The following is a 12,906-nucleotide window of genomic DNA, read 5'->3' on the forward strand; positions in this document are numbered from 1 at the left end:
GTTTATAACCGTCAAAAAGTTTTGTCCTGTTACTTGATCTTTGAAGGTTTGTTGTTTGCCATTTTTTGCGTATGCGATCTCGAAGCATATACAAACAAGTTTGATGGTTGGATCGTTGAAACTAGTTTCGTACAATGCGTATCCCATTAAAACGATAGATTCCCTAATCATTTTAGGTGTAGTCTCTACCCTTTACGATTTAGAATACGTGGTCTCATCATATAGGTCCTTAAACAATAATTTTAAGGCAGGAGTGGAAGGGGTAAATAAGAAGTTAAAATTGTGGAACTTCGAAAAAAACAAAAACAAAAAAAACACTTTGCGCGACCCAGGTACACATGCGTCGCGCAAAGTGTTTTTTTTTGTTTTTGTTTTTTTGTTTTTTTGTTTTTTCCTTTTGCTTTTCTTTTGGGGTTCTTGCATTGCCTTTTTCTTTTGTCGTATTTACTTGTGTAAATGTTTTAAATTGACGATCGAATTAGTTCCTTGTATTCATATAGGATCCAAGAGTGTAGCTGTAAAAAATCATCACAATCGGAGTTAAAATAACCGTTAAATCGTGATTTTTTCGTTTATAATCGTCGAAAAGTTTTGCCCCGTTACTTGATCTCTGAAGGTCTGTTGTTTGCCATTTTTTGCGTATGCGATCTCGAAGCATATACAAACAAGTTTGATGGTTGGATTGTTGAAACTAGTTTTGTACAATGCGTATCCCATTAAAAGGATAGATTCCCTAATCATTTTAGGTGTAGTCTCTACCCTTTACGATTTAGAATACGTGGTCTCATCATATAGGTCCTTAAACAATAATTTTAAGGCAGGAGTGGAAGGGGTAAACAAGAAGTTAAAACTGTGAAACTTAGAAAGAAAAAAAAACACTTTGCGCGACAAAGGTCCACATGCGTTGCGCAAAGTGTTTTTTTTTTGTTTTTGTTTTTCTTGTTTTTTTTCCTTTTGCTTTTCTTTTGGGGTTCTTGAATTGCCTTTTTCTTTGTGGTATCTACTTGTGTAAATGTTTTAAATTGACGATCGAATTAGTTCCTTGTATTCATATAGGATCCAAGAGTGTAGCTGTAAAAAATCATCACAATCGGAGTTAAAATAACCGTTGAAAAGTTTTGTCACATTAATTGATCTCTGAAGGTCTGTTTTTTGCCATTTTTGGCGTATGCAATCTCGAAGCATATACAAACAAGTTTGACAGTTGGATCGTTGAAACTAGTTTTGTACAATGCGTATCCCATTAAAACGATAGATTCCCTAACACTTATATTTTATTTATACTTTCATCAAGTATAACATAAGATTTTGTGGTATCCCCTTGTGTAAATGTTTTAAAGTGACGATCGGATCAGTTCCTTGTATTCCTATGGGATCCAAGAGTGTAGCTGTAAAAAATTGGAAAAATCGGAGTTAAAATAATCGTTAAATTATGATTTTTTCATTTATAACAGTTGAAACGTTTTGTCCCGTTACTTGATCTCTGAAGATTTGTTTTTTGCCATTTTTGGTGTATGCGATCTCAAAACATATACAAATAAGTTTGACGGTTGGATCGTTGAAACTAGTTTTGTACAATGCGTATCCTATTAAAACGATAGATTCCCTAACACTTGTATTTTATTTATACTTTCATCAAGTATAACATAAGATTTTGTGGTATCCACTTGTGTAAATGTTTTAAATTGATGATCAGATCGGTTCCTTGTATTCATATATGATCCAGGAGTGTAGTTGTAAAAAATCATCAAAATCGGAGTTAAAATAACCGTTAAATCGTGATTTTTCATTTATAACCGTTGAAAAGTTTTGTCCCTTTACTTGATATCTGAATGTTTTTTTTTGCGATTTTTTGTGTATGTGATCTTGAGGCATATACAAACAACTTTGACGGTTGGATCGTTGAAATTAGTTTCATACAATGCGTACCCCATCAAAATAATAAATTCACTAACACTTAGTTTATTTATACTTTCATTAAGTATAACGTAAGATTTTGGGGTATCCACTAGTATAAATGTTTTAAATTAACGATCAAATTAGTTCATTGTATTCATATAGGATCAATGAGTGTAGTGGTAAAAAATCATCAAAATCGGAGTTAAAACTACCATTAAATCTTGATTTTTCGTTTATAACCATCGAAAAGTTTTGTCCCGTTACTTTATCTCTGAATGTTTGTTTTTTACGATTTTTGGCATATGCAATCTCGAAGTATTTACAAACAAGTTTAACGGTTGGATCGTTGAAATTATTTTCGTACAATGCGTATCCCATCAAAACAATAGATTCACTAACACTTAGAGTTTATTTATACTTTCATTAAGTATAACATAAGATTTTTATGGTATCTAGTAGTGTAAATATTTTAAACTAATGATCGAATTAGTTCATTGTATTCATATAGGAACAAGGAGTGTAGTTGTAAAAAAACATCAAAATCGGAGTTAAAACTACCGTTAAATCGTGATTTTTTGTTTATAACCGTCAAAAAGTTTTGTCCTGTTACTTCATCTTTGAATATTTGTTTTTTGCGATTTTTGGCGTATGCGATTTCGAAGTATATACAAGCAAGTTTGACGGTTGGATCGTTGAAATTACTTTCGTGCAATGTGTATCCCATCAAGTTCAATGTTATATATATACATTAAGTAGACTTAAATTTATTTATTTTGTACGTATAACATTTAAGAAATTGAATGATATGTATATTTATTAAGTAGCTTTAAATTTATTGTTGTAGTTCGGATCGGATTTTTGTAGGTTTAATGTAAAAAATAAATAAATGTAAAAAGAATAAAGTCACATTTCAGTAAATTTTATAACATTTTTTTTAAATACCTTGCTCGACGTCATGATATGATCGTTGCGCAAAAACACTTTGCGCGACGTCCAAATGTATATCTTCGTCGCACGATTCCTGATAATTTTGGCGGTGCTATTGTTAAAAATGGGCGCCTTTTTAAAATTTTCCCAACTCTAGACAAAATTTTCCCACACCCGAACTCTCTCTCACTTGGTCTCTGTCTTCCCTCTCTCTCATCTCACCCTCTCTCTCCCTCTCTCTCCCACCCTCCTCATCCTTCATCCTCATCCTCTCCTCATTCTCTGTGGTAGCCTTCCTCCTCATCTTCTTTATTTTGAACTCATACCTCTCTTTCCTCTTCGCAAGCTCGAACCCCAAATCTTGAACCCGGACCTCTCTTTCCTCTTCCCATTCTCGAATCCAACCACCACCACTACTTTGTCGGTTGTCTCTCTCCCTCTTGTTCTAAACAACGGGCAGCCACCACCCCTTCGTCATGCTCGGAGGCTCTCCTTGAAAGTAAGTCTAATTACAAATTATGAAATTGTGAAATTAAGGAATTTGATTGTGAATTGAGATGAATTTTAGAATTTAGAGTTTTAATTTGGGATAAATTACTAGGGCATGGGATGTATTTCAGGGTTTAAAAATTTGTGAATGGGAATTAGGGTTTTAATTTTGAAATGGGGATTGAATCAGGGTTTTTATTCGTTTTAAAAATCTCATCCCTTCAACTTCTGGTGGATCATTGGGTTCTATTGGGTATCAGCAGGTGGTCAATCTTTAGCACGCGCCTCCCCTCAGCTTTACTGGTTTTTGCTATCTATCTCTTTCTATCATCTATTTATTTGAAAATCAAGGATAAACTCCTAACTATGGCAATGTGGCTTTGTATGCAGGTTATGTATTATTTTCCTGGGTTTTGATGTGTTTTTTGTCGTTTTCTGTGTTGCACTAGCATGTATGATTGGTATCGCAGTTTGTTGCTGTCTTCTGTGCATTTTTGCACTTTTATATGCTGTCACAGATCAGGTAGTTCTCATCCCCAGTAATCTCTATTTTTTTTTTGTGGGGGTGTGTTGGTTTTCATGTCCATAACTATCAGTGTCTTTTATCATTATCATTCTGTAGGTTCGGTGAATATTGATGTATTACTGGTTGAAAAATGAAACCGAAAACTGACAAGTTCTATATGTTTCTACAATAGCAAACTTTATTTACCAGTTATTTGACAATAACAAAAATTAGTCAAATCTTGTTAGTTTGAACGGAAATATCAATGTATCAAGATTTTCAGTAGGAGGATTTGGACTCTAAAATGGAACTCAGCTAAGATGGGCTTGATTCCGGTTTAGCATAACTTTATCTGGGGTGGGTTGGCAAGTGATGTTTTGTATAGAAGTTTGTTGATAGCCTTCATGAGCTCAACTAAACGGGCGAGTTCCCGTGTTGGTAAAATAAGTTACACTAAATTAAACCGTACCCTTCTCCCATTCACTGCTAAACTTTCATCTCCTCATAAATATCTGGTATATCCTCTCAAATTTGATAGTATTGATAGATAGTTGAATTACATGGTTCTATTTCTATTGATAAAAGAGGGTTGGAAAAATTGATGTATAGTAGTTTCCCTTGGAGCACTTCGGGATGAAAGATTTATTATTGTTATACTAATTCGTTTCATTTAATTTGTTCTGGCTCTCTTTTAGTTGCATCAAACTTAATGGGCTTGACAAAAAAATTTGATGGGACAATGCTTGATGTTTTGTTGTTGTAACTAAAACTTGGAAGTGTTGTTTACTCTTATCAATTTGCCTCCTCATTGTTTATAAATTTAATGGAGTGTAGTTGGAAGAATTATATAGAATATTGATGCCTTATTTACTCGTTCCCTTGTATATTTGTCTGACCTGTTATTGAAACAGGATGGAGCATCTAAGGAAGACATCGAACAACTTTCAAAATTTAGATTCAGAAAAGTTGCCAATGAGAAAGTTGCCGATGATGTACAAGGTGGTGGAACAGATTCACCCATCGAACATGTTCTTTCTCAGGAGGATGCGGTAAGTGGCTCTTGACTTTTAGCTCATACTCTTCTTTACTCTCTTGAGTTCCGGTAGTTAAGGAGGAACGTTTTCTAATTGACCGGTTATATAATCGGATTTGTTTTGTATTCAAATGCAATGTGTGGACTAAAGAAATCTTTAGAGCAGTCAAGAGATTCTTGTTACATTTGAATGATGATCATTGTGATTTACAGGAGTGTTGCATCTGCCTTTCTTGTTATGATGATGGAGTGGAACTAAGGCAACTTCCTTGTGCCCACCATTTTCACTGTTCCTGCATCAACAAGTGGCTTTTTATCAACACTACATGTCCTCTCTACAAGTACAATATCTTGAAGAGTAGCAGCCAAAACCAAGGGGAAGTGTAGAATTCTTTTAAATGAAGACAAATGCCGGGCACGCTGCGGAATTACATAAAATTCTTGCTCAGGAACTTGAGTGTAATGTTATGCAAAGCTTGGCATTGGACGATACCAAGTAGCCTGATGTATCGATCCTAGGAGACTAGTTGTTGTAGTTTTTTTCTTTTTTGTTTGCACATTTTGTATGTACATTTTCATATATTTTATAATTAAATACTTTTTCTTGATTTATTAATTATTGTTTAGAATTTAATTATAATATTTATAAAAAATTTAAATAAAAAATATTTTTGCCAAAAAAGAAAAGAAAAAACAAAGGTTTGCGCGACGCACCAAGAAGATTACTTGTAGTTTTTTTCTTTTTTATTCGGACATAGACAATACATTTCCATATATATTTTATAATTAAATATTTTTCTTTGGTTAATTAATTATTGTTTAGAATTTAATTACAATATTATTAAAAATTAAGAAAATAATATTTTTGACAAAAAACCAAAAATCCACTTTGCGCAACTCAGGCTATGTCGTGCAAAGTCGCGCGACGAAGGGTTACATGCGTCGCGCAAAGCCTTCTGTCACTGCCTTGCTACGACGGTTTGCGCGACGAAGGTGCGTTGGGCAAAATTTTGCGCGACGTTTTTTGACTTTGAGCTACGAAGGACCTGCGTCGTGCAAAGCGTTTTTTGTACTAGTGTCTGTTCATTTGTTTAAAACAAGAAAGGTTGTGTTCTTAAATCACAATAATTTGTAGAGCAACGAAAACCCGAAAGATCACATCCTCATCGCCACATTATCTTTATACCGGTTCATGAGGAAATGACAACATTCAGTGATTACCCACTGGGTTGGCAGCCAACCTTTCATTGCAATGCAACCGATGTACATAGCACAACCATTCAAACAGCCAAATGTAATAACAGCATATGTATAAATCTCAAAGCAATATCCGAGATCGAACAGCAGACATGAATACAAGGCCTTTACTGTAAATGCAGTCATACCAACGGTAGCTCATAACGTTTAACATAATATTCAGTGCCAAAGATAAGTATCTTATGCGAAATGCAAGGTAAATCTACCTAGTCTACAAAACGCATCCTTTCAGAAGATAGGTTTTCCCTACATACCAATCTTAAAACCGTTACACACTTGAGACTACTAGAACAAAAGTTGTGAAACAAAACCTTTATCCTTTTGCATGCATATTTCATAGAATTGAAATTAATAAACTCATTGTCAACAAATACATGAATTTAATTAGTGTAATGTCAAGAAATAAAATGCATATATGCAAGTATATATGTTAGTATAACTTTTCTGTGCCATCATTACTCGCACAACAGAATAAAATCACAATTGATTTCAAAGCAGTGCATGATCAATTTTGTCGAGAAAATTAAAAACCACAAGCCATATTATAATAGCATTAAACCAATAAATGTAACATCTCACATCGTCCAGGAGAGTGGATCATGTAAAGCTCATATGTATATTTCCATCTCTACCTAGCACGAAGCTTTTTGGAAGCTCACTGACTTCGGGTTCCATCGGAACTCCGAAGTTAAGCGAGTTCGTTCGAGAGCAATCCCATGATGGGTGACCCACTGGGAAGTTCTCGTCTGAATTCTCAGAAACAAAACCGTGAGGACGTGGTCGGGACCCAAAAAGGACAATATCATGCTACGTTAGAGTCGAGCTCGTGATATGATGGGGGCTCATGCCAGGATGTAACAATAAACTTGTAAAGAATATTTGGTTTAATTATAAGCAAACGAACAAAAGAATGATGAAAGGTTACGAGTTGGCATCTTTTGAATCAAATTAACTTGCAATACATTTGGAAACAATTAACATATGTACTTTTTTTATGCAAAACTAGAAACCAAACCATTCTACCACGAAAAGGAAAATCCACGCATAAACATTCATGACAGAATATTGATCTTAAACAAACATAGCAACCATACCATAAACTTGTCTTTTAAGTTTGTTGGAAAAATTGGGGTCTAATTGCTATATTAAATCACATGAAAAATCAATAAATAATTCATGCACTTATATATCAAAGTAATGCATGCACATGAGTAACCAATGTTAAATGAACATGATATAATGGATTAGAAAAACCTAGAAAATATGGTCCAGACAAGTGTTGGACACTTTATCCTTAAGACAAGTTTACACCCACTACGGTGCTCATGGTTGATCTACACATGTCTTCCAAGATACAAAGACCGCGTCCGTGTAATAGTAGCACTCCAAATCACAAGACTCCATGAACCACGATTGTGTTGAAAAACTTTCTCATATGAACTTAACGAGACTCTAATATTTAATGCACTATATGTATGTATGATGAAAAGTTATTAAATGATTATAGGGGCTTTCCTATTTATAGAATGTGAGATACCTCTTTAGACAGCATGTGACTATTCATAAAGGGTCAAAAGTTACAACTCTTCATTTGAGTAGACACATTTTTCTACTAAAAGGCTCCACTTCTAATTTCCATTCAATTAATAAATTTAATATAAAGGTCAATTGTTGAAGAGGGCAGGGGCACCACCCAAAACTGTTTATGCGATTGAAAATGCTTTAATCCAAGCCCCACTCATATGATTCAAAAGTCGAATTGGGTTTGGACTTGACCAAATCAAGTTGAACATGGTCTACATAGTTTTGTGTAAGGAGTTTTTGTTCGGAACCAGCAGAAATGCTCAATTCACTCAGCAAAACATGGAAATATCCATTTTATCCCTTAAAAGTATTTTGAAAACTAGAAAACTGAAAATAAATGACCATCGGTCTACTTAGTGTCACCGTCTAATAGTATTTCTCTCAACTTATAAATAGAATGTCTTAAGTTCGAGTTATGTGAATGAAAAATTCAATACCAAATTATGGTTGGTTAATTATGCGCCTTAACCTAATCTCTCACCCTTTAGCGTAAATATATTAATGTATAAAAAAAAAAATTGAACAAACACCCGACATTGTTGAATCACAATAATCTGACCTCCATCTATGTCGTCATTATAGTCTTGCCATTAGCATCGATGAGGGAGTTTCCAAAATGAGTCGAGGTCAATGTCAACGATTGGGTACAAATAAAAACTTTGTTTTTTTGTATTTGTAGTTAAGTAGATGATTTATTATCATTTAGTATTATGGTCCAATAATATTACTTTTTACTTATGAATAAGATGTCTTAGGTTGAAATCTAATAAATAACAAGTTCAATATCAATTTATTTATATGCCACATAGTATAAATATATTATTGTAACTATATTAAAAAAATGTAGATAGTCTTACTATATGTTGTGTATTGTGGTTGTATTTTGGATCAACCATAAACCCATTTTGGACATGATGTGGTTGTACAAACCAATTCCATTGTGGCTAGATGTGGATGCAACCTTGCAGTAGTTGAAGGATGTGATTATGTTGATTTTTTTTCCTAGTACAAGCAATATACGGGAAAGAGAGACCAAAACTTGAACTAACGACCAACACTTCAATCGAAAAGGGGTTTTGCATGATATTCAGTACTATATAGGGAACAAACTGATACCATTTAAACCAAAGCATGCACTAACTATATAGATATACATGTATACTCAAATCCAAATTATTTAGGGAAATACCTAAAAATAGGACACTTTCTTAATTTTGGGACATAAATAGGACAAACCGGTCATACACAAGCCATGTACACCATGCACAAAACCGAAATTAGTAAAATACCCACATATAAATACTAAAATCATCAGCACATTGCATCACTTTTCTGATTTGGAAGAGAGGGAGAGAAAGCTCTATGAGCTTGGGGTTTCTAGGTTGAGCTCAGATTTCAAAGAGATGGAAGTCCAAGAGAGGTGAGAAGAGTGAGTTGGGTTTTGGATTGACCTCATACCTCTGATTTCAAACAAAAAGATGCGAGAGAGAGATGAGAGGAGTGAGCTAGGTTTTGTACCATATTTTCTGTTTTGGCCGAAAAGTTCCATTTTTTTCGGACGACTGAAGCTTTGGCAGGCATAATCTGGTAGGGTGTTTAGTTCCGAGTTTCTACATCAATGATTTATGGAATAAATGGGTTGTTGTAATATGAATTAATACTTAGAAGTTAAATTAGGGTTTGTGTTTCATGTTAGGGCCTATGGGTTGTGGAATAAAATTTACTTTTTGACGTGCTACAAAACTGGGATGGAACAATTTATGGTTCAAGTGTTCAATTACATAAATTTGTGAAAATTTTTTCCGTAATGTGCATGTGGTGTGCATGATTACAACTTAATATGAGAAGCGGGAATGTTCATAATGCACCTATGTTAGGCCTCGGAATTTAGCAAGTATGATCACAACCTAGTTGGCCTCAGCAAAAAACAAAATTAAGAAAAAACTTAGAGGATGTTAAGGGTCATACGTGTTCATGTTTTTCATGTGCACAGTTAAGCGGTAGTTGATATATGTAAAAGACTTTTCAAACTGCCACTATAACCTTATATACATAACAATTATGTTTTAATTGTATCCACTATACTAATAGATTGTCGTTCAAGTTTCTTATTAATTTGAAAACCAACTTGTTGCTCAATCTCCAGTTCTGTGCATATCATGTGCATGTACTGTTCATATAATGTGCAGATGGTGTGAATATAGTGTTTATGGTAGTGACGTCATGATGTCATTTTTCTAATTGCGAAGAGAGAGCTGTGAGTTCTAGATTTTTTTGTTGACTCAGATCTATGAGCATATCATGAGCATGTCACTGGAAATAGATGATTCTTCATGGGATTTCCAGAATCTAGGTTCATGTCAAAGATTTATAAACTACAAATCTCTAAGGTATTTCTAAAATCTAGACCCCCACATATCCCCCAACGCCGTTAATTGCACGATGCATGTCCACAACAAAATCGACTTCGTGGCACGTATTGATACAAATAACAAATTTGGGATTTTCTTCCAACTTAGAAGGAGAAGGCGTTCATCGGCAGAGGGGAGAGAGAGAGAGAGAGATTGCAGCAAAAAAAATGGTGTCTTTAGTTTTTCATAATGGATTTTCTTCAACATATGAAAATTTTTTGGACTGCATATTGGTTTTGACCTAGATGGGTTTTGAATGGGATTTCGAATTTGGGGAAGAAGATGATGATTTGAGGAAGAAATCCCAAATCTGCAACTATAAGCACATAAATGTGTTCATTTCCCAAAATGGCCAATCAGCAAACACAAACAATCTCCAAATAAATCAAATCTTCCAACTGGGTTTTCAAATTTGGGGAAGAAGACGATGATTTGAGGAAGAAATCCCCAATCTACAATTGCAAGCATAGAAATGTGTTCATTTCCCAAAAGGGTCAATCAACAAACACAAACAATCTCTAAATAAATCAAATCTTCCAACTTGGCTTTCCATTATCTTTCACTAATCTAAGAACGTCCAATAACTACTAATTTTAGAGAGAGGGAGAGAGAGAGAGAGAGTAGAGAGAGAAAAAATTAAAAGATTGGAGGAAATAATCCATTTATATACCAGGGCAATTTGGTCATTTTAAGGTGTAGAAAAAATTGTATTTTTGTCCGATTGTTGTGCATTTCGTGTGCATATTAAAAAATCATCTTTCTGTCCCAAAATTAATAAAAGGTCTTATTTTTTGATATTTCCCAATTATTTAAGCATCTGTACAAATAAGTTGTGAATCACAGTGGATAGGTAAATCGACCTATATCAGAACAATTCACTCAACCAAGTCAAGGCTGTCATCTCATCAGTTTCTGGGTTGCTTCCCTTCTAAATTTCGTTTTCTTATCATATAGTTGAAACACTGATCTCACTGATTCTTCCTGTTCATTGCTAGGATGAGAAACTGAAACTAAGAACACACTCTATTACTCGAAGGCATAGAGGAAGGTTAACGGAAAAGGGGACGGAGGAAAACTCTGCTATAAATTGTTCCCGCAAATTCATTTTAAGAAAACGTACATTTGCTAGATTACTCTTACGTAGAAAAGTAATTTGTTTAATGGATGGAATTGATTTCTTAGTAATGTGTGTAGTCATGCCTTCATGTTTACATTCTATAACTAAACCAAGCCAGCTTTTACGCTATCAAATGTTTGTACATGTCTGATATTCATAGTTTCAACTATATCAAGTACAGCATCTGGTTGGAGTTGGTGATATGTACATATTTTCACCGTTCCAATTACAGACCAATTGATAAAGCTTATATACAACTATATAAGCTTAAGTGTACTGGTATTATATAAAGTGAGATATAGATTCAAATTCCCGCCTAGTGTCGGATAGGCGCTAGGCAGCTGACTACCGCTCCGATGAATTCTTATGCATTTGAAAATTAAGAAATGACACCTAGACATGTTTAGGCATCCATCTAGACACCTGCCTAGGTTGTGACTCTCACTTAGAACATCGTTAACTTTCTTTTTGCATTTTATCTTTTTCAAAAAAAATGTAAGAGACTTGTTAACTACGTGGATGAACAATCACTTATATCCTTATTCTCCATGTTTTCAGTATGTTCTAATACTTTATAATCTATATGTTGAACAACAAAAATAACAATTTTTGCTCAACACTATATGTCATTTTATTTTGTAATTTATGTATCCCAATACAATTAATTATTTTTTGAAGTATAAATAGGCATGTATGTGTTCATTTATTTTCCAAATATAAATATATTCAAAACGTTTCTTGTAACCACGTTATTTTAGATCAACCAAATGACTTGTTTTTTTTTTTTTTTTTTGGTCTAAGCAACCAAATGAATATTTGAATTGATTGATTCAATTAGTAATACCAAGTTATTTGACCAGGATTAGAGTGGGTGTCGTGCCCTTTTGTGATGGCTTGTACTTGTAAATAGGAGTTGATCATTATGGTAGTCAGTGAGTTCGAGCTATGCTTTTGTTTTATAATTTAGGTTAGGGAAATACAACAAACTTTATGGAAATTGATTTCACTAAATTTTGTGAATGCTATATTATATGTTGATCGTTTTGGTTGATCAGTCTGGTTGGATGCTTATTGGTTATCGATTATTGTGTTACCATTTGGAATATTGTTCGTTGGTGAAATAAGAAATGAAATCATTTGTGAATCATTCATGATGTGTCATGCGGTTGGAGCTTTCGGTGTTGAGAAATGAATTAAGGAAATGAGGGTAATGGTAAGATCTTTTCTGTAGTTAGCCAAGGTCTTAGTATGTGTGGAGCCAAAAATAATCACAAGGCGACACGTGGATTTTTGGACAAAAGATGACAAAAATACCCTTGAGGTACAACGAGATTCCTACGCGCGAGCAGTGGGCAATCATTCTTCAACCAAATCAAAAGTGCTCAAAATAGGTAACAAATTCAAAGTTATTTCATCCATCCTCATCCTATATATTCCACAAGGTAATTATTTCATAACCTTCAAAACATCCCATATAAATTACATAACCCCCAAAATATTTATTCCAAAAATGTGTTGACTAACCAATTAATGGATTAATTGCCTAATTAATCCATTAAATCACACATTAAACCATAAGTTACACCCTATCCCTATAAATAGGCTCCCATTTTCACCAAAAGATCATTCCAACACACTTGCAAAATTCCCAATACTCTCCAAACACTTTTCTCTCTAAATTCTA

General features: G+C 34.0%; 1 protein-coding gene across 1 annotated transcript; it reads left to right on the top strand.

Moving 5' to 3' along the window:
- Window positions 1–1,176: 1,176 nt before the first annotated feature.
- Window positions 1,177–5,240, top strand: LOC103448837 (E3 ubiquitin-protein ligase At1g12760-like; the record flags this gene model as incomplete). Its single annotated transcript, XM_008388099.2, has 5 exons — window positions 1,177–1,214; window positions 3,541–3,618; window positions 3,706–3,838; window positions 4,732–4,869; window positions 5,067–5,240. Coding segments are annotated over 5 exons (561 nt in total), but the record flags the coding sequence as incomplete, so codon positions are not given.
- Between the last annotated feature and the right edge of the window lie 7,666 nt (window positions 5,241–12,906).

The sequence above is a fragment of the Malus domestica genome, chromosome 11 (genome assembly GCF_042453785.1).
Source record: "Malus domestica chromosome 11, GDT2T_hap1".
NCBI lineage: Eukaryota > Viridiplantae > Streptophyta > Magnoliopsida > Rosales > Rosaceae > Malus > Malus domestica.